Here is a 23,907-nt window from a genome sequence, read left to right as displayed (position 1 = left end):
AACCAGAAAATGCTATAGCGTGAAAGAGGAGAAAATTTCGTGAATTTTAATACCAAACACGACCCATTTACTGTTATAAACAAAAATGTTGCTAATAGTTAAAATAGAAACAAAATGGCGGCTTCAAAACCAAAAATTAACCGTTTTTGGAGATAAATATGGCATGTTTGGTATCAAATTAAAGCAAATTTAGTTTCCTAAACGATTTTGATAATGAAAACATTAATTTTGTTTCAATTATAACATTTTCGTGGAATTAATTCATAAATAAATTTGAGGAAAACAACCAGAAAATGCTATAGCGTGAAAGAGGAGAAAATTTCGTAAATTTTGATACCAAACATGACTCATTTATTGTTATAAACAAAAATGTTGCTAATAGTTAAAATAAAAACAAAATGGCGGCTTCAAAACCAAAAATTAACCGTTTTAGGAGATAAATATGGAGTGTTTGGTATCAAATTAAAGCAAATTTAGTTTCCTAAACGATTTTGATAATGAAAACATTAATTTTGTTTCAATAATAAAATTTTCGTGGAATTAATTCATTCATAAATTTAAGGAAAACAACCAAAAAATGCTTTAGCGTGAAAGAGGAGAAAATTTCGTGAATTTTGATACCAAACATGACTCATTTATTGTTATAAACAAAAATGTTGCTAATAATTAACATAAATGCAAAATGGCGGCTTCAAAACCAAAAATTAACCGCTTTAGGAGATAAATATGGCGTGTTTGGTATCAAATTAAAGCAAATTTAATTCCCCAAACGATTTTGTTAATGAAAGCATTAATTTTGTTTTAATTATAAAATTTTCGTGGGATTAATTCATTCATAAATTTGAGGAAAACAACCAAAACATGCTTTAGCGTGAAAGAGGAGAAAATGTCGTGAATTTTAATACCAAACACGACCCATTTACTGTTATAAACAAAAATGTTGCTAATAGTTAAAATAGAAACAAAATGGCGGCTTCAAAACCAAAAATTAACCGCTTTAGGAGATAAATATGGCGTGTTTGGTATCAAATTAAAGCGAATTTAATTCCCCAAATGATTTTGTTAATGAAAGCATTAATTTTGTTTTAATTATAACATTTTCGTGGGATTAATTCATTCATAAATTTGAGGAAAACAACCAAAACATGCTTTAGCGTGAAAGAGGAGAAAATTTCGTGAATTTTGATACCAAACATGACTCATTTATTGTTATAAACAAAAATGTTGCTAATAGTTAAAATAAAAACAAATGGCGGCTTCAAAATGAAAAATTAACCGTTTTAACAGATAAATATGGCGTGTTTGGTATCAAATTAAAGCAAATTTAATTTCCCAAACGATTTTGTTAATGAAAACATTAATTTTGTTTTAATTATAACAGTTTCGTGGAATTAATTCATTAATAAATTTGAGGAAAACAACCAGAAAATGATTTAGCGTGAAAGAGGAGAAAATTTCGTGAATTTTGATACCAAACACGACCCATTTACTATTATAAACAAAAATATTGCTAATAGTTAAAATAAAAACAAAATGGCGGCTTCAAAACCAAAAATTTACCGTTTTTGGAGATAAATATGCCGTGTTTGGTATCAAATTAAAGCAAATTTAGTTTCCTAAACGATTTTGATAATGAAAACATTAATTTTGTTTTAATTATAAAATTTTCGTGGAATTAATTCATTTATAAATTTGAGAAAAACAAGCATAAAATGCTTTAACGTGAAAGAGGAGAAAATTTCGTGAATTTTGATACCAAACATGACTCATTTATTGTTATAAACAAAAATGTTGCTAATAATTAACATAAATGCAAAATGGCGGCTTCAAAACCAAAAATTAACCGCTTTAGGAGATAAATATGGCGTGTTTGGTATCAAATTAAAGCAAATTTAATTTCCCAAACGATTTTGTTAATGAAAACATAAATTTTGTTTCAATTATAAAATTTTCGCGGAATTAATTCATTCATAAATTTGAGAAAAACAATCAGAAAATGCTTTAGCGTGAAAGAGGAGAAAATTTCGTGAATTTTGATACCAAACATGACTCATTTATTGTTATAAACAAAAATGTTGCTAATAGTTAAAATAAAAACAAAATGGCGGCTTCAAAACCAAAAACTAAACCAAAAAATTAACCGTTTTTGGATATAAATATGGCGTGTTTGGTATCAAATTAAAGCAAATTTAATTCCCCAAACGATTTTGTTAATGAAAACATTAATTTTGTTTTAATTATAACATTTTCATGGAATTAATTCATTAATAAATTTGAGGAAAACAACCAGAAAATGCTTTAGCGTGAAAGTGGAGAAAATTTCGTGAATTTTGATACCAAACATGACTCATTTACTGTTATAAACAAAAATGTTGCTAATAGTTAAAACAAAAACAAAATGGCGGCTTCAAAACCAAAAATTAACCGTTTTTGGAGATAAATATGGCGTGTTTGGTATCAAATTAAAGCAAATTTAGTTTCCTAAACGATTTTGATAATGAAAACATTAATTTTGTTACAATTATAAAATTTTCCTGGAATTAATTCATTAATAAATTCGAGGAAAACAAGCAGAAAATGCTTTAGCGTGAAAGAGGAGAAAATTTCGTAAATTTTGATACCAAACATGACTCATTTATTTTGTTATATTTTGTTATAAACAAAAATGTTGCTAATAATTAAAATAAAAACAAAATGGCGGCTTCAAAATCAAAAATTTCCGTTTTAGGAGATAAATATGGCGTGTTTGGTATCAAATTAAAGCAAATTTAATTTCCCAAACGATTTTGTTAATGAAAACATTAATTTTGTTTCAATTACAAAATTTTCGTGGAATTAATTCATTCATAATTTTGAGAAAAACAACTAGAAAATGCTTTAATGTGATATTTGTTTTTTCTGTATAGTGTTTTTACACGTGTCATTACTGTTGGATTTTATTTTATTTGATAAATAAATAAATATTTGGCTATATACGTCAGTCAGTTTTCTCATAAAGGTTGTTTGTCTATTACGCATATACTATAACATATATATTTCAATAATGTTCAATATGTTCTTTTTGTAGCAAAAAACTTCTCTGTTTTTATAATTACCTCTCTAAGGATATCATCGATTCCTTCTCTCATAGAAGAAGGTATTCTTCTTTTAGGATTTAAATCTTTGGCTGAAAACACCGTCCTATTGATAAATTCCCAATCAAGGACATCTCGGAGTTCTTTTGGTCTAAATCTTGAGTAACTCGGAGGAATACCTGTCCCAAAAAAAATTATTTAATTTCGTTTTATTTTTCTTAGATTAAATGATTTTACCTAAAATTGTTGGATCGCCTAAATAATCGTCAGATCCCGCTTCTTCATCGAATAATTTCATGTTTTTGGCTAAATCCGCGTTCGATATCTCTGAAATTGGAACGTTCAATTGTGCCATTGAAGAAGCGATATCGCGATGAAGATCCACGCTTTCTTGACTCAGCGATTGTATTTTCAAGCCCTAAAAATTAGATAACGGTTATCAATGAGTTTACTACGGTTTTACGAGTTTGGAAATCGATAAAGATTTTTACTCTTTTAATAAACACGAAACAACTTTACAAGATAAAATCCTAATATTATAACTTTCTAAATCTTTGATCTTATCGCGTTTTAATTGGATTTTTTACAAGGCGATTATGATTATGTAACAAGATTTTTTTATAGTTGTTTAAAAAACTTTGAGTATTAGGCTTTGATTTGATTGATAGCTTGATGGTTCTTGTTCCATAAAACGAATCCGTTGTTCGAGTTTAACGGCTGTTAAGTGCAAGGTCTGGGTTGTTATTACTCCTCGAGTTCTCAAGTCTTCTACACGAGTTAAAAATAGTTGAATTATACGTTTTGTGCATTACATTTATGGTTTTTTCGAGTAATTTTTTAATGATGAACGAAAAAAAGGAAATATCCAGTTAAAAAGATAAGTTTGGGTTAATTTGTTAATTTTACGATGCAAACATTTTTCTTTTAACTCGATTTCTCTAAAATTATAGAACAAAGAAAATCTATTTTAACCAAATTACAAACAATCGTGTTTACAATAAAAGATGTTCATTGAAGCAACTCTATATCTAAAAGTTCTAATATTATCTCATTCTACATAGTACATAAGAACTTATAAATGCATTTATTTCTGAAGCAGATGCTCAATGTTTAGGTTAACGAACCCATTTTATGACAACTTCTTTATTACTGAGATTAAAAAGAACAAAAAGGGTTTTGTTCCAAGAAATTAAACTTTCTCTTTGTCTTATTAAGACAAAATTATTAATCTTTTAATACTGACCTTAACATACTTATGCAAACGTTGCATGTATTGCGGTTGCTTCACCGGATGTAATGTTATGGCTTTGTGGACTTCTTTTTGCTTCAAATCGCCTGTAAAAGCTGTTGAACCGCTTTGGTTGTGGTAAAGAATTACTTGCATCTACAAAAAAAATCAAATTCAATTTTTTTCATAAAAATATATCGTTTTCTTATGATTTTATTTACAATGTGACCCTACAATTCGAATTAAGGAGACACTTTTAATGAAGATTGATGTTAATTTAAACGGGATCGCCTTAAATTAAATAATCTCCGCTCTATTTTGTATTTTGCATCTTTAATTGAACAGATTGGTTTCAATTTCGAACGCTTCGATTGAAAAATTTAATCAATTGCAAATTAAGAAGTAAGAAGTAATTGTGAAAAATGTCCTTGTTTAATTTCAAACTTCAATACTGGTTCTAAAAAGTCAAACGTCGATATAATGAAACGTGTTTTATGGTCGTTACACCGACTTTACAAGGTTAAAATGAATTTAGAAAAAAATTTAAGTTGTTAGATAAACAATTTGAAAAAACCGATTTTTATTAGACAGAATTATTCAACACACACAATCGGGTATTTGTTTAAAAGTCACTAAATCAAGAATTTAGAGCAAGGTTGTGATCTAAAAAAAGTGTAAAATCTGTTTACATTTTAGGATGAAGTTTATATTTTCACAACAATTCCCAACTTAAGCGCGTACGGCTTTGAAATTTTAAATTCTAAACAAATCTGCGAAAAAATCGGCTTCAACATTCCTTTTATTTTTAAAAGGACATTATCTACAAACACAACCATGTGGTGCCCTTCTGTTCGGGAATTCCTTGAAACAATTTCTATTTTTTGCAAAGGGACCTTGAGAACAGATCAGGTAGAAAAGGCACATTTCTAGATTTATAAAAAAGGGCATTAGTTTAACCGAAACACAAAAAAATTTAAACCTTAAAACCCTTGATGATTATTTTTTGATTCAAACAAGGTTATAATAAAATCACGACCATTTAAAAAGAGGTGATATTCTTTTTGTGAACTTAACCGTAATTTTTTATTTTCTGTTAAAAGTGCATAATAATTATTTTAAGAGTGCATAGAAATGTGAGTGAAAATGATAAAGAATTAAAAGGTAGTAAAATTAATGAGTCATTTTTTCCTTTTCCTAATCATCAATAACACTTATTAAATTGTTTAATATTCCCAGATTAATCAACCGAAACGTGATACGTTTTGTAAAAAGAATAATATTCGAGAAACATTATATTTTTAATTTTTATCTGATGTAACAATTTTTATCTCCAACTGTATCATAATAATTAGTTTATTGTGTTGTTTAATGTCGTAATGTGGCATTTTATTGCTTCCAATTGTAATGATAAATTAAAACGGGTGTTCATTTACGAAAATCACTTTGTAACTAACGAAAAACTTTAAATTAATAAGAAATTAATTGAAATTGGATTAATATGCATCAAAAATGAATCTAGGAATGTATCAAGATCCAACAAGTTAATTTTATAGCTACAAAATTAATTTCTTGAAGGATCCTTGTGGAAATATCTCCAATTATTAATTAAAGTATCCTCTTTTTAATGCAAAAAGCCGTTTTGAAAAATCGCTTTTAGTTCTTGAGAAATAAATTTTTGAAATAGTCGACAATTTTTTCGAATTTTTCAATTTTCGTCGATTAAGCTTTAAAAATTCGTATAAAATCCATTTCTTGGAATATGAGTATGAAAATTTCCCAAAGTGTTAAAAAAAGTGCCCTCTTTCCAATGAACCAACCCGTTTTGAAAAATAACTTTTAGTTTTTGAGAAAACAGTATTTGAAATTTTGATAAAATTCTCGATATTGCAGTTTTCATCCATAATTTTCAAAATTCGCTATAAAATTAATTTCTTGAAGGATCCTTATGGAAACATCTCCAATTATTAATTAAAGTATCCTCTTTTTAATGCAAAAAGCCGTTTTGAAAAATCGCTTTTAGTTCTTGAGAAATAAATTTTTGAAATAATCGACAATTTTTGAATTTTGCAATTTTCGCCGATTAAGTTTAAAAATTCATATAAAATCCAGTTCTTGGAATATGAGTAATTAAAATTTCCCAAAATGTTAATAAAAGTGCCCTCTTTCCAATCAACTAACACGTTTTGAAAAATAACTTTTAGTTTTTGAGAAAACAATATTTGAAGTGTTGTTAAAATTTTCGATTGTGCAATTTTCATCCATAATTTTCAAAATTCGCTATAAAATTAATTTCTTGAAGGATCCTTGTGGAAATATCTCCAATTATTAATTAAAGTATCCTCTTTTTAATGCAAAAAGCCGTTTTGAAAAATCACTTTTAGTTCTTGAGAAATAAATTTTTGAAATAGTCGACAATTTTTTCGAATTTTTCAATTTTCGTCGATTAAGTTTTAAAAATTCGTATAAAATCCATTTCTTGGAATATGAGTATGAAAATTTCCCAAAGTGTTAAAAAAAGTGTCCTCTTTCCAATGAACCAACCCGTTTTGAAAAATAACTTTTAGTTTTTGAGAAAACAGTATTTGAAATTTTGATAAAATTCTCGATATTGCAATTTTCATCCATAATTTTCAAAATTCGCTATAAAATTAATTTCTTGAAGGATCCTTGTGGAAATATCTCCAATTATTAATTAAAGTATCCTCTTTTTAATGCAAAAAGCCGTTTTGAAAAATCGCTTTTAGTTCTTGAGAAATAAATTTTTGAAATAATCGACAATTTTTGAATTTTGCAATTTTCGCCGATTAAGTTTAAAAATTCATATAAAATCCATTTCTTGGAATATGAGTATGAAAATTTCCCAAAGTGTTAAAAAAAGTGTCCTCTTTCCAATGAACCAACCCGTTTTGAAAAATAACTTTTAGTTTTTGAGAAAACAGTATTTGAAATTTTGATAAAATTCTCGATGTTACAATTTTCATCCATAATTTTCAAAATTCGCTATAAAATTAATTTCTTGAAGGATCCTTGTGGAAATATCTCCAATTATTAATTAAAGTATCCTCTTTTTAATGCAAAAAGCCGTTTTGAAAAATCGCTTAGAGTTCTTGAGAAATAAATTTTTGAAATAATCGACAATTTTTGAATTTTGCAATTTTCGCCGATTAAGTTTAAAAATTCATATAAAATCCATTTCTTGGAATATGAGTATGAAAATTTCCCAAAGTGTTAAAAAAAGTGTCCTCTTTCCAATGAACCAACCCGTTTTGAAAAATAACTTTTAGTTTTTGAGAAAACAGTATTTGAAATTTTGATAAAATTCTCGATGTTGCAATTTTCATCCATAATTTTCAAAATTCGCTATAAAATTAATTTCTTGAAGGATCCTTGTGGAAATATCTCCAATTATTAATTAAAGTATCCTCTTTTTAATGCACAAAGCCGTTTTGAAAAATCACGTTTAGTTCTTGAGAAATAAATTTTAGAAATAGTCGACAATCTTTTCGAATTTTTCAATTTTCGTCGATTAAGCTTTAAAAATTCGTATAAAATCCATTTCTTGGAATATGAGTATGAAAATTTCCCAAAGTGTTAAAAAAAGTGTCCTCTTTCCAATGAACCAACCCGTTTTGAAAAATAACTTTTAGTTTTTGAGAAAACAGTATTTGAAATTTTGATAAAATTCTCGATGTTGCAATTTTCATCCATAATTTTCAAAATTCGCTATAAAATTAATTTCTTGAAGGATCCTTGTGGAAATATCTCCAATTATTAATTAAAGTATCCTCTTTTTAATGCAAAAAGCCGTTTTGAAAAATCGCTTTTAGTTCTTGAGAAATAAATTTTTGAAATAGTCGACAATTTTTTCGAATTTTTCAATTTTCGTCGATTAAGCTTTAAAAATTCGTATAAAATCCATTTCTTGGAATATGAGTATGAAAATTTCCCAAAGTGTTAAAAAAAGTGTCCTCTTTCCAATGAACCAACCCGTTTTGAAAAATAACTTTTAGTTTTTGAGAAAACAGTATTTGAAATTTTGATAAAATTCTCGATGTTGCAATTTTCATCCATAATTTTCAAAATTCGCTATAAAATTAATTTCTTGAAGGATCCTTGTGGAAATATCTCCAATTATTAATTAAAGTATCCTCTTTTTAATGCAAAAAGCCGTTTTGAAAAATCGCTTTTAGTTCTTGAGAAATAAATTTTTGAAATAGTCGACAATTTTTTCGAATTTTTCAATTTTCGTCGATTAAGTTTTAAAAATTCGTATAAAATCCATTTCTTGGAATATGAGTATAAAAATTTCCCAAAGTGTTGAAAAAAGTGTCCTCTTTCCAATGAACCAACCCGTTTTAAAAAATAACTTTTAGTTTTTGAGAAAACAGTATTTGAAATTTTGATAAAATTCTCGATGTTACAATTTTCATCCATAATTTTCAAAATTCGCTATAAAATTAATTTCTTGAAGGATCCTTGTGGAAATATCTCCAATTATTAATTAAAGTATCCTCTTTTTAATGCAAAAAGCCGTTTTGAAAAATCGCTTTTAGTTCTTGAGAAATAAATTTTTGAAATAGTCGACAATTTTTTCGAATTTTTCAATTTTCGTCGATTAAGTTTTAAAAATTCGTATAAAATCCATTTCTTGGAATATGAGTATGAAAATTTCCCAAAGTGTTAAAAAAAGTGTCCTCTTTCCAATGAACCAACCCGTTTTGAAAAATAACTTTTAGTTTTTGAGAAAACACTATTTGAAATTTTGATAAAATTCTCGATGTTGCAATTTTCATCCATAATTTTCAAAATTCGCTATAAAATTAATTTCTTGAAGGATCCTTGTGGAAATATCTCCAATTATTAATTAAAGTATCCTCTTTTTAATGCAAAAAGCCGTTTTGAAAAATCACTTTTAGTTCTTGAGAAATAAATTTTTGAAATAATCGACAATTTTTTCGAATTTTGCAATTTTCGCCGATTAAGTTTTAAAAATTCGTATAAAATCCACTTCTTGGAAAATGAGTAAGAAAAGTTCCCAAAGTGTTAATAAAAGTGTCCTCTTTCCAATGAACCAACCCGTTTTGAAAAATAACTTTTAGTTTTTGAGAAAACAGTATTTGAAATTTTGATAAAATTCTCGATGTTGCAATTTTCATCCATAATTTTCAAAATTCGCTATAAAATTAATTTCTTGAAGGATCCTTGTGGAAATATCTCCAATTATTAATTAAAGTATCCTCTTTTTAATGCAAAAAGCCGTTTTGAAAAATCGCTTTTAGTTCTTGAGAAATAAATTTTTGAAATAATTGACAATTTTTGAATTTTGCAATTTTCGCCGATTAAGTTTAAAGATTCATATAAAATCCAGTTCTTGGAATATGAGTATAAAAATTTCCCAAAATGTTAATAAAAGTGTCCTCTTTCCAATCAACTAACACGTTTTGAAAAATAACTTTTAGTTTTTGAGAAAACAATATTTGAAGTGTTGTTAAAATTTTCGATGTTGCAATTTTCATCGATAACTTTCAAAATTTGCTATAAAATTAATTTCTTGAAGGATCCTTGTGGAAATATCACCAATTATTAATTAAAGTATTCTCTTTTTAGAGTTGCTTCGTTAAATCAACATCAAAAAAGTTCATTTTGTATCTTGGATCCAAATAAGTTGACATATCTTATCAGCTTTCTTATTAATTTCATTTTTATTCAAATGTCGCAATAATGTGGCAATGTAGGGTATCACTTCAGAAATGTACCAGAAATTGTAACCATAATGGCCGGATAGATATACCGGATATCCGATTTTTCGCAAAATCACTAGTTATTACCATTTAGACTCCTTCATGCATAAAATGTCTAAATATACTTCAATACTTAATAGATGCAGCAAGCCACTTTCAAATTTACTTAACATCTTTATCAAGTCGGCATCTACCCAACTCTGTATGAAATCTGTACAACTGCAGCATCAGTTCTCACACTGTTTCTATCTGATTTGTATAAATATTGCAACTAGAAATACATCAAGATTGCATAAAATCTCGTTGTTCTGAAATTGTCTGAAATAAATCTACAATATGCCTGATGACTAACCCGTACCATGGCAACAAACCTCTGAGCATCAAATTTTTACCCGTAATATCCTATCTAATTTCTTAGCTGGTTTCTTCCTTATTATTAGAGATAGCGAAAAACTAAATGCACCATTTGAACTAAATGCGTTATCACCGCGTATTATACACCATTAGAAAGAGCAGAAAATTGAAAATTCGATAAGATAGATATACTTTTATATTTTTCTCCTGGTCATATAAAAAAGTTATCGACCTCAACAAGGTTTAAAAATGGCTAAAACGTGTAAATTTTGTAGTTTTTGGTCAAAAACGTACTTGTGCAAACCTGCGATCGCCACGCGATATACACCATTAGAAAGAGCAGAAAATTTTCGATAAGATAGATATACTTCTATAGCTTTCCCCCTATCAAATAAGAAAGTTGCTTAGAGGAAGAGAAATTAAGCATTTCTGCGTGTAGAGATGTATATTAAGGGTGATTTGAGCATAACGTGGATAGATATTGCCCGACGAAACCCCGTATTAAGATAGTTGAAGGAGCGCTCTTTCTGACTGCAATAACAGTTTTTTAAAATTCGGTTTAATAAGAATTGCACAAGGACTTGAAGTTTGATAATGTTGAGCTATTTTAAGTACAGAAAGGTGTTCTTCATTTTTTATTGATCTTAGTGTCAAGTAGTAGTAGCGGCAGCGATTTTAGATAGAGAAAGAATCAAATTTTCACATGGTGCATTTAGTTTTTCGCTATCTCTAATAGTAAGGAAGATATCAGCTAAGGAAGTAGATAGGAAATTATGGGTAAAAGTTTGTTGCCATAATCGCAAGGGTTAATAACTATACATATACATGCATCAGCGTCAAGTCTACTTTTAATGTCCATCATGTTTTCATCAAGTCTACAGCAAGTCTACACCAAGTTTCCATTTAGCCAACTACATATGAAATCTGTATCCCCTCGGCATCAGTTCTCCATCAAATTGCGTAATATTTCTATCCGATTTGCATAAATACAGCAACTGGGAATATATCAAAGCTCGTTCAAGATTGCATAAAATGTCGTTGTTCTAAAATAGTCAGACATCAATCTTTAATATGTCTCATGGCTTCATAAATGCATCAATATCAAGTCTGCAGCAAGTCTTCATAAATTCTGCATCTAGCCATCTTCGTATGAAGTATGGTACCGTAAGATGGGGCTACTTGACCACCCCGGGGCTACGTGGACATAACCCATACATGTTCAGTCCTGTGTCACGAAAGCGAGGTTAGGTTATATTTTTGAAACAGGTCAAGGTCTTCAAGAACAACAGTCCAGGTCCAGATTTCATCGATTCTTTTATTGCTAGAAACAACCTGTCCATCAGAATAGCGTCAAACATCAATAAAAATACATTTCTTAATGCTTCAGTTATATTTTCAGGGGAACTCGGCCATCTGACATGCAAAGTAAGAGATTGTGCTTAAAACGAAGTTTAGTATCCAAGAAGCCCCAATAAAGGGGCTATATAAGGTATTTTCAATGTTTTATATCTATATAATCTTGAAGGTTAGGTAGGTATGATGAACAAGTTTCTGTTGCCCTAACTTTATTTCTTCACTTTTAATCTTGAAAAATGTTTCTATCAAGATAATAATCAAGTCTCCATCAAATTTGTGTCATATTTCTATCCAGTCTGCATAAATACTGTAACTAGAAATATATCAAGATTCGTTCAAGATTGCACAAAATCTCCTTGTTCTGAAATAGTCTAAAATAAATTTGTAATTACCCTCATAACTTGATAAATGCATCACCATAAAGTCTACTTTAAATGTCTTGTCATGTCTGCATCCGGTCTTCATCAATTTTGCATTGCACAAGTATATATCATCTAGTAATGCATCAAATTTTTGCAAAAATAAGCACCAAATCTTAGAAGTTTGCATTTAATCTCTATTACACTGCCAAACTTTGCATTGAAGCAACTCCATATAAGCACATCATCCTAGCATCACGTTTTCATCAAGGTTCCATTAGATCTCCGTCAATCCTTGTTCTTTCAAGGTTTCATAAAATCTTCATTATACCTCCTGACTTGACAGATTTCAGTCAATTTCGCTGTTAAAAATCTTCTTATCGGACTTTGCATCCTTACCAAGACAAATAACGAACCATTCCGCTTCCCAAGATGCTGGATTTAATATATTAATATGAAATCCTTCGTTTTGGAAGAATCTATTGCCTCGCCCGCAAGCGACCTCGGCGGAGTGAGAGTAAAAGTCTTCTTATACAAGCCTTTGCATCCTTATCAAGATGCAAGGAGCTGGATTTGATATACAGACATCAATCTCTAATATGATTCATGACTTCATAAATGCATCAATATCAAGTCTACTTTTAATGACTATCGTGTCTGCAGCAAGTCTTGATCAACTCTGCATCAAGTCTTCATCAATTCTGCATCTAGAAAACTCCTTATGAAGTATGGTACAGACTCGGCAGCTCACCATGTTTCTATTAAAATAAGTTTGTATATAATCAAGTCTCCATCAAGTTTGTATCATATTTCTATCCAGACTGGATAAATACTGTAACTAGGAATATATCAAGATTCGTTCAAGATTGCACAAAATTTTCTTGTTCTGAAATAGTCTAAAATCAATCTCTAATTAGCCTCATGATCAAGTCAGGCTAAATGCATCAGCATCAAGTCTACTTTAAATGTATGTCATGCCTGCATCCGGTCTTCATCAAATTTGCATTGAGATAGCTCCGTATAAAGTTTGTATTATCATCTACTATCTGTGCTAAAAGTCAAGACCCCTTATTTTAGAGATCGATATCTTTGCAACCGCTCGATAAAAAAAATTGCGGCAAAGTTTGTTGTAATCACCGAACATTGCTACATAACATATGTTAATTTGAAAATGTTCGGATCAGTTTTCCTTTTATCGCGAGTAAAATGAAAAATGTACTTCAAACGTATTTGATTTTTTTTTTCTCAAAAACTATCTGATGAAAACATTTTAATTTTGAACAGGTGGTAGCCTAATCTGTTCTTAATGAGGGGTATATCTTATTTTTTCGATATTCCATATAATCAAATAATTGCGTTTATCGGATATCGTTATCAGTTTTTCAAAGTTATGTCTCTCTAATTTCTTTAGAGGGATTTAAGCGAATCAAAAATTAAAAAGAAACAGAAATAAGCTCTACGGGGTGAGGAGAGTGCCGTCCAATCGGAAAAAATAGTGCATTCCAGACAGGACGTCGCGCCATTATTTCTTTATGTAAGTAAGATAAAGGCGCGACGTCCTGCCTGGAACACACACCAGGACCATCTTTTCCGATTGGACGAAACATGCTTCTGTTGCTTTTTAATTTATAATTCGCTTATGCCGCAATTTGTTTTATGCCTTGACTTTTGGCACCGATAGTAGTAATGTATCAAATTTTTGCAAAAATCAGCACCAAGTCAGTCACTTTAAGTATCTATCATTCCTGCATCAAGTCTGCATTGAGACAACTCTATATAACTACTTCATCTCAGCATCATATTTTCACAAAGTTTCTATAAGGTCTCCATCAAGATTGGGTATATCTTTATCCGGTTTGCATAATACTTCCTTGTTGTTTCAACGTTTCATAAAATCTTCATTATACTTCCTAACTGGACAGATTTCAGTCAACTCCGCTGTTCTCCTATATACAGGCTGTCTCCGAAATGCGTGTACAACGGAAGACCACAGATTCCTTGGCTCAAAATAGGTCGATTTAAGTTAAGTTATCTATATCCAAAGTTGCTTCGTTTCGCCGCTAGAGGACTTCAAAGTTAGCAAAAAAAATTCTTTTATTTTTTATAACTCGAAAACGTGTAAATCAATTGAAATCAATTGAAATTAAAAAAAATTTATGGTTTTTGATACAATTTTAGAAACACAGGAATGATGGAAATGTTATGTATTCACCGGATATTACTCCATATTTTTTTTTCTGGCCAAGCGACAATTACATTATTATAATTTTTGAATAGCCCATTTAGTTCTAAACCGTTTTTGTCTCTTATAAGATTTTGATTACATAAGTGGTTAAGCCAGAAAAAAGGTATTTTTAAATATCTGCAAGCTTTGTTTACGTCATTGCAGTTACAAAAGTTACCTTATCGTAGTTGGCAATGATTTCAACTAATTGCAATTTATGTTTAACGTGAATACACTTTTAAAAAATGGTTTTAATTGATTTACGCGTTTTCGAGTTATAAAAAATAAAAGATTTTTTTTTGCTAATTTTGAAGTCCTCTAGCAGTGAAACGAAGCAACTTTGGATATAGATAACTTAACTTAAATCGACCAATTTTGACTGAAGGAATTTGTGGTCTTCCGTTGTACACGCATTTCGGAGACACCTGTATATTAAGAATATAGTGGCTGGGACATCTGGAAAGGATGTAGGGAGACAAATGAGTAAAGAGAATTGTAGAATGGGCACCACAACTCTCCGAATATATGTATGATTATAAAACATGCTAAGCAGTCAAAACGACTGCTACAAAAATGTAATGAGAACGTTAATGTCATTCTTTTCTTATTAAAAATTAAAAATTCCCCCAAAATTTCACATTTCAATTCTGACAAAGTGAAGAAAAAAAAATAAATTATCTTTTTTTTCTTCGAATTTCTAAAAGAATTTCTTATAACACTTTTTTTTACACTTCACACAACTTTGAAAGCGTTTTCAATTTCAATTTCAACGAACCCAAATTTTTTCGCTCTCCATCTCTTTTTTTCAAAGCATCCGTAATTAAATTTTTACGTAAACCGAACGCGTGCTAATTTCGTAAACCTATTGAAATTTTTTACGTGGAAAGACGCAAAGTCGGTAACCTACAAGTACACTTAAAGTGAGAAGTAATTTTTACTCTAAATATGAAACCGCTTTCTCTTTACTCCAGTAATTTATTTACCTACTTAGTTGCTAAAATCTAAACTGGCGAATAGTTTAACCAAAAATAAAATTTATCTTCGACGGAATTCGAAAACATTTAACCACATTCAAACGTTTATTTTTAAAGTGTTAATGGTCCGATGTCAAATCGATTAATTGCGTAATCGTTTTTGCTCAAAACTATCAAAAACACTTCAACGTATACGAATTTATTACAAGATAATTGTTGTATTAATTGAAAAATAAATGAATAGAAAGAATTTCTTATCTCTCCCACTTTTTTTAACATCACAACAGATTATTATGGGATTAATGATAAAAAATTATGATTTGATGAGTTTGGAAAAAATATTTTATCTATAATAATATAAAAATAAGGGGCAATTTAGCCATTTAATTTAATTTATACGACCTAATTAAATATAACATATCTCTTTGCTTATTAAATTATAATCACTTTGCGAGTCGTTAAATTGTTGGATATCTTGGAAATTGTTTAATGGACCTTTCTTAGAAAGGTTATCTTTTTTATGGAAGTTCGACCTATTTTATTCCAAATAAATTTGAATGGTATTTATAAAAATAACTTATCTAAATACTGTTTAAATATTTTCTTTGCTGAAAAATTCCAAGAAATTTCATAAAATTGATTTAAAATTTGGTGAAAATTTTATTACTTTATGATTAAAAGATTTCTAAATCGTACTCAGTTTCAGTAAAAAAATTTTACAATGTTAATCCACGTGCATTAAATAAAAACTTAACTAACAATGAAACGTCTCCGGATAAGTAATAAATCCATCCAACAAAATTAGATTAAGAATGAAACTTAAATCCCCTTAAATAGTTGGTTATCTTTCACTATGTAACGTCATTGAACGTAATCAACATTTGTATTTCAAGTATATTCACGCTACAATTGCAAACGTTTGCGCATTTATCTGCAAACGTTGTTTGCCGTGTTTCTGATACGATAGCGTGACAATTTATTTTTATACACCATACATACCCCAGCAGTTATTAACAAAACTGTGCTTATATAAATTATTTATAAAAAATTAACACCATTTCAGAAATTTCAAAAATTATGTTCAAAAATAAAAAAGAACCGGAAATGTTTAATTTACATATTAATTTACGATGTAAATGGCCAGTTTTAACTATCACGTTATGAAATCGTGTTTGTATTCGAATCTGGCGCGTATATTTACAGTCGAAGGGTATTTACATGACCAGTCACGTTTATGACTAATGAAATTATTATTAATCTTTGTTTATAAGACGACACGAGTCGATTTAGGTGTTAAAATATGATTTTTATTTGCATATGTCCAAATATTTATTTTAAAATTATTTTTGATTAATTAAATTAAACAAAATTTATGTAAAATTATGTAAAATAAAGAAAATGTTTTTAGATATATTTTAATGTTATGTAATAAAGCTCGAAAACAACACTCAAATTGAAAACAAAACGTTTAAGTTGGCAATGGCAAGTAGTAATTTTAGGGATTTCATAATACCATGTAAGAATTAAATTATAGGTGATTTATAAATGATACTTGATATGAATAAATAATCCTTACTGCTTATAAACAATACTTATATTAATCAATTTATGATATATTCTTCATTTGCAACTTTATTGCGTAGTTGCGTGAATGCGTGAAGTTAGCCCCCCATTTTTTGATTTTAAATTTTTTTATTGTTGTTCTAGATTGTTCTAGAGTTGTTCTACATTGTTCCAAAGCGGCAAATCGAAAAAATAAATGTAAAAAATATAAAAAATAAAATATAAAAGTAAAAAAATAAAATACATTTTAAATCGCAACTTATGTTTTACTATTATAAGTTTAAAGAGAAAGGTGAAACTTGTGATTTTTAGAAAATTAGGATGGTCAGATTATTCCATATTTTTTTAAAACTATTATTATATTAAAGAGGTTGGGTTCACTGATTCAACAAAATCTGTCCGATATCACAACAACACAAATTTAAGGTTTTTCTAGTGAATTTTTAATATGAAACTTTAAAAGAACTAAAGCCGCAGTGATTAAATAAACATTTTAAGTACCTAGAATAACAAGAACAATTTAGAGCAACAAAAAATATGTGATTTTGCAAAATTAATGTCCATGTTAAACGTAAAACACATCTAGAACAATTTGAATCGGCAAAGATTGAGTTATTTTAGATTGTTCTATGTTTTTTGATTCTTATTGTGTAATATAAAACTGCTGACACAAGAATTACTGACTGAAACTTCCAAAAACTTTAATTTTCAAAGAGTAAAGCCCTTTAGAGAGTTGTTCTAGTGAAAATAATAGCTGTTCCAGATTGCGTTAGCTATAATAAGTATATATTCGTAATATGGAATTGATAATAGAAAAACATGTCGGCGGCCAAACCTATTTTTAGTTATAACTTCGTAATGCTGTATCCCATAATATTGATTTTCTAGAACAATAACTAGAACAACCCAGAACAACAAAGAAAATTTGATATTTCCAAAAATTTAGTTTTCTCGAGGAGTTTTTATTTTTTCGATTTGCCGCTTTGGAACAATGTAGAACAACTCTAGAACAATCTAAAACAACAATAAAAAAATTTAAAATCAAAAAATGGGGGCTAACTTCCCGCACTCTAGTTGTGTGCACAATATTTTGTTCAATCCTACCTTCAAAATTGTGAGTTTCTAACTTAGATACGAGTGTTGAAAGTTGTTATTTGCATTCACTCTGCTGACTTTCATAGAAACGAGTGAGTGAAAATTTTTTTCAACCACTATTAGCTAAATATAAAACCTTTAAAGGACTCTTTGTTTAAACGTAACAGATGTTAACTAAAAAACCGTGGACAGCATACGTGGAAAGTTAATTAAGTATTTCACTTGTATAAATTATTAATTTTCATCAATTTATTAATTTTTTGCATAATGATGACAATTAACAATTTGACACAAACGGTTGTTTACATATATCAATTAAGAGCATGACAACGTCAAAAACTGCTGTAATCGCCGACATGTCGACATGAAATTACTCAGGAATTATCGAATTTTAAGACGGGTTTTCTCTAAATAGTAGGATTGAGCAAAACGCTATACAGCACACGTGGGAAACTAATATTTTCCACTAACTTGTATGTCTTTTTAAATCCGACATACGCGTTAATGAAAAATCATACTTTCCTCACTTGTACTGTAATATACTATTGTAAATAACGCATCAGTGAAAATTAAATGTTTTATCTTTGTGATATTCATTAATTTATTCTATATTATATTCGCCTCAAATAGACAAGGTCGCTTGCGGGCGAGGAGCTGGATTTGATATATTTACATGAATTCGTCCGTTTTAGAAGATTCTAGCGCCTCGCCCGCAAGCGACCTCGGCGGAGTGAGAATAAAAATCTTCTTATATGACCTTGCATCCCTACCAAAATATACATATAAGGAACGATTTTGCCTCAAATAGCCGAGGTCGCTTACGAGCGAGGCGTTGGATTTGATATATTAACATGAAATCGTCCGTTTTGGTCAAATCTAGCGCCTCGCCCGCAAGCGACCTCGGCGGAGTGAGAATAAAACTATTCTTGTAGGAGATTTTGCATCCTTACTAAGATGCGAGGCGCTGGATTTGATATATTAACATGAAATCGTCGGCTTCGGAAGATTCTAGCGCCTCGCCGCCAAACGACCTTGGTGGAGTGAAACTAAAAATCTTCTTATAGGACTTTGCATCCTTATCAAGATATATAAGGACCGATTTTGCTTCAAATAGCCGAGGTCACTTGCGGGCAAGGCTCTGGATTTGATATATTAACATGAAATCGTCTGTTTTGTTAAATTTTAGCGCCTCGCCCGCAAGCGACCTCGGCGGAGTGAGAGTAAAAGTTTTGTTATAGGACTTTACATCCTTATTAAGATATATAACGAACGACTTTGCTTCAAATAATCGAGGTTGCTTGCGGGCGAGGAGCTGGATTTGATATATTAACATGAAATCGTCGGCTTCGGAAGATTCTAGCGCCTCGCCGCCAAGCGACCTTGGCGGAGTGAAAGTAAAAGTCTTCTTATAGGACTTTGCATCCTTATCAAGATATATAAGGACCGATTTTGCTTCAAATAGACGAGGTCACTTGCGGGCAAGGCTCTGGATTTGATATATTAACATGAAATCGTCTGTTTTTTTAAATTTTAGCGCCTCGCCCGCAAGCGACCTCGGCGGAGTGAGAGTAAAAGTTTTGTTATAGGACTTTACATCCTTATTAAGATATATAACGAACGACTTTGCTTCAAATAATCGAGGTTGCTTGCGGGCGAGGAGCTGGATTTAATATATTAACATGAAATCGTTCGTTTTGGGAGATTCTAGCGCCTCGCCCGCAAGCGACCTCGGCGGAGTGAGAATAAAAATGTTCTTATATGATCTTGCATCCTTACCAAAATATACATATAAGGAACGATTTTGCCTCAAATAGCCGAGGTCGCTTACGAGCGAGGCGTTGGATTTGATATATTAACATGAAATCGTCCGTTTTGGAAAAATCTAGCGCCTCGCCCGCAAGCGACCTCGGCGGAGTGAGAATAAAACTGTTCTTGTAGGAGATTTTGCATCCTTACTAAGATGCGAGGCGCTGGATTTGATATATTAACATGAAATCGTCGGCTTCGGAAGATTCTAGCGCCTCGCCGCCAAGCGACCTTGGCGGAGTGAAAGTAAAAGTCTTCTTATAGGACTTTGCATCCTTATCAAAATATATAAGGACCGATTTTGCTTCAAATAGCCGAGGTCGCTTGCGGGCGAGGCTCTGGATTTGATATATTAACATGAAATCATTTGTTTTGTTAAATTCTAGCGCCTCGCCCGCAAGCGACCTCGGCGGAGTGAGAGTAAAAGTTTTGTTATAGGACTTTACATCCTTATTAAGATATATAACGAACGACTTTGCTTCAAATAATCGAGGTTGCTTGCGGGCGAGGAGCTGGATTTAATATATTAACATGAAATCGTTCGTTTTGGGAGATTCTAGCGCCTCGCTCGCAAGCGACCTCGGCGGAGTGAGAATAAAAATGTTCTTATATGATCTTGCATCCTTACCAAAATATACATATAAGGAACGATTTTGCCTCAAATAGCCGAGGTCGCTTACGAGCGAGGCGTTGGATTTGATATATTAACATGAAATCGTCCGTTTTGGAAAAATCTAGCGCCTCGCCCGCAAGCGACCTCGGCGGAGTGAGAATAAAACTGTTCTTGTAGGAGATTTTGCATCCTTACTAAGATGCGAGGCGCTGGATTTGATATATTAACATGAAATCGTCGGCTTCGGAAGATTCTAGCGCCTCGCCGCCAAGCGACCTTGGCGGAGTGAAAGTAAAAGTCTTCTTATAGGACTTTGCATCCTTATCAAAATATATAAGGACCGATTTTGCTTCAAATAGCCGAGGTCGCTTGCGGGCGAGGCTCTGGATTTGATATATTAACATGAAATCATTTGTTTTGTTAAATTCTAGCGCCTCGCCCGCAAGCGACCTCGGCGGAGTGAGAGTAAAACTTTTGTTATAGGACTTTACATCCTTATTAAGATATATAACGAACGACTTTGCTTCAAATAATCGAGGTTGCTTGCGGGCGAGGAGCTGCATTTAATATATTAACATGAAATCGTTCGTTTTGGGAGATTCTAGCGCCTCGCCCGCAAGCAACCTCGGCGGAGTAGGAATAAACGGCTTCTTATATATTATATTAACATTTATAATTAATATAAATTAGTGAGTCTTACAGGAGAGTTTATATCTTTACTACCCTCAATATACGATTTTAAAGCCACTTTCCGTTTTTAATTTTAAACCAATTTTGAAATAATAAATTTTTTTCTTATTCAGTTTTATGGGTTATTTCATTTATTTATTGTAACTCAATTTAAGTATAATTTTTAAATCTAAACCATCAGTCTCTCCAATCCTTCTTTACCAATTTATTTCGAGATTTAAATTTAAATGGTCGGAATTAAATTGAAATCGTTAGCCTGTAGATGTTAATGCGGGTTAATTGATATGGTACATTTATGTACAGCGTTGAAAATAAGTATTTATTTCTGAAAAATTGCAAGTTATTTTTAACCGAGTGAAAAGAAAACAATTCCTCGAAATATAGAAATTACAATAGAAAATTCCCCGAAGGTTTTCCATAATAACGATTATTATATTATACAACTACGAAATTTCGGATCAATTAGAATGTCATTAGTGCTTCTAACTAGTGATAATTTCATTTAGTGATAATTTTAATTTAAGAATTAAAATGACTCATTAGTTATGATACCTTTTTAAATTAATCTCCAACACCCAAAATGCAAATTAATTTAATTGTAACCCAAAATAAAAAAAATAAAAATGTGGTTGAGTGCACAAAAATATAACACCTCATCTTGCCTGTTTATAATCACTCGCCTCATACGACCACGTACAGCTAATCCCTGCATGTTTCTTCACACACCTCCCTAATTCAACGTCTTCGTGGGTCGTGTAAAGATTTCTTAGGCAATCCTCCAAGTAAGGAGCGATTCTTTTTAGAGTTTCTCGACTTAAAATTACCCCCGGTCCGCCCATACAAAAGTTTTCGTCACTTTCCAAAGCTAGTAATCCAAATTCTTCGGTGTTTCCGCGACCTGTTTGCCCTATAAACCAAGGTTTCCTGCTGTCGACACTTCTTAAAAGTACTTCCAAACGATCCGTTCTTACATAGACGTCATCGTCTGCTCTCATAAACCACTCGAACCTGTCTATGTAGTGGTCGTGCATGTACTTTAACATGGTGAAGGACTTTTTCTGGGGTGGGTAACTGTCGTCGACCCCTTTTAAAGCGACCAAAGGGATCGAGTTGCTATAAGAACCCTCGGAACTAAAAAACGCGATTTTTCCCGGTACTTCTTTCCCCCAGGTGTTATAAACCGTTTCCGCACGGTTATCCAAGTAACCAGCGGCGGTCATCACACCGACGAATAAAAGATGTTTGTCCTCTAACGAATTATTATTAACACCGATTAGTTCCAAGGGATCCAAATGTTTTCTTCGGACCGTTTTCGCCGGCGGTAAACACATGGAGGAGCCGCGATGGCGAGCCACGAAGACGACGGAAACGAACGTACCGAGTAAGATACCGAGCAGCACGTGCAAGAACCTGTTCTTGCGCGGCATTTCGGGCGCATCTTATAACACTACGACGAGACGGCGGACGTGGAGCGAACGCGAGGCTCGAAGGAACTGACTAGAAATTGTATGGAACTCGAGTAGAAAACTGTGCGGAGTTGAATACACGGCGAGGCAATGACGCCGGCGATCGGATTTTTCGGTGGCGCTATCTTATCTGAGGCCGATTATGTGTGTGCGATGATGATGTGGTGTGGTTCGGGGCTGCGAACGTCGTCCTTGAACCGCGCCGACGCCCCGGGTGACCCGCACGATCACCGCGACGCGAAGGACTGAGACGGATCGCAGACGGAATCTGTCTCGAGTTGAAACTTGAGAAACGGCGACGAAGAGTGGGAAAGAGACGGAGAAAATTGTTAGTCCGGGTATTGTGGAAGGATTAAAGAGTTCTGGTACTTCTTCTGGTCGGGAGTCGGGATGTGGTGGAGTTGAGGAAATGGAGATTTGACCTCAGGTGGTCTCAAGATGAAGAGGATTAAAAGATTTCATTCTCAATTAGATCAATTTTTGTATATACAGGGTGATTTATTAGCTCACCATCAAACTTAGACATATTTATGATAACGTCTGTCAAGTTAGCACTACATTTTACGATTTGAATAAAAAAAAACTCTTGCATTAATTGTTGGAGTGCGGGAAGTTAGCCCCCCATTTTTTAACGTTGTTCTACATTGTTCCAAAGCGACAAATCGAAAAAATAAAAACTCCCCGAGAAAACCGAAAAAACAGGTTTTTTGACTAGCCCCCCATTTTTGGAAAAATCAAATTTTCTTTGTTGTTCTGGGTTGTTCTAGTTGTTCTAGTTATTGTTCTAGAAAATCAAAATTATGGGATACAGCATTACGAAGTTATAACTAAAAATAGGTTTGGCCGCCGAAATGTCTAGTTGATTGCTGTGACCATAGTTTTTCTATTATCAATTCCATATTACAAATATATACTTATTATAGCTAACGCAATCTGGAACAGCTATTATTTTCACTAGAACAATTTTCTAAAGGGCACTTTACTCTTTGAAAATTAAAGTTTTTGGAAGTTTGAGTCAGTAATTCTTGTGTCACCGGTTTTATATTACACAATAAGAATTAAAAAACATAGAACAATCTAAAATAACTCAACCTTTGCCGATTCAAATTATTCTAGATGTGTTTTACGTTTAACATGGACATTAATTTTGCAAAATCACACATTTTATGTTGCTTTAAATTGTTCTTGTTGTTCTAGGTACTTAAAATGTTTATTTAATCACTGCGGCTTTAGTTCTTTTAAAGTTTCGTATTAAAAATTAGTACTTACAACAATTAAAACAATTCAGAACAGCTGTTATTTTCACTAGAAAAACCTTAAATTTGAGTTGTTGTGATATCGGACAGGTTTTGTTGAATCAGTGA

The 23,907-nt window shown here is 31.3% G+C and overlaps 1 protein-coding gene across 2 annotated transcripts in view; it reads right to left on the bottom strand.

Annotated features, from left to right (window-relative positions):
* Positions 1-22,785, bottom strand: part of LOC111417861 (Chondroitin sulfate synthase) — a 28,046-nt gene extending 5,261 nt beyond the window's left edge. The window contains exons 1-4 of one of the 2 annotated variants that reach the window (XM_023050253.2): positions 21,740-22,785; positions 4,318-4,458; positions 3,312-3,492; positions 3,096-3,253 (exon numbers count right to left, since the gene is read on the bottom strand). In XM_023050253.2, the coding sequence (XP_022906021.2) occupies positions 3,096-3,253; positions 3,312-3,492; positions 4,318-4,458; positions 21,740-22,504 (1,245 nt within the window). In that variant the 5' untranslated portion in view covers positions 22,505-22,785. The remainder of the gene's footprint in view (positions 1-3,095; positions 3,254-3,311; positions 3,493-4,317; positions 4,459-21,739) is intronic. The other variant, XM_023050254.2, reaches the window with a different exon arrangement.
* Between the last annotated feature and the right edge of the window lie 1,122 nt (positions 22,786-23,907).

Source organism: Onthophagus taurus, chromosome 3 (genome assembly GCF_036711975.1).
Source record: "Onthophagus taurus isolate NC chromosome 3, IU_Otau_3.0, whole genome shotgun sequence".
NCBI lineage: Eukaryota > Metazoa > Arthropoda > Insecta > Coleoptera > Scarabaeidae > Onthophagus > Onthophagus taurus.
The sequence above is the reverse complement of the archived record's forward strand: the minus strand, read 5'-3'. Positions and strand labels throughout refer to the sequence as shown.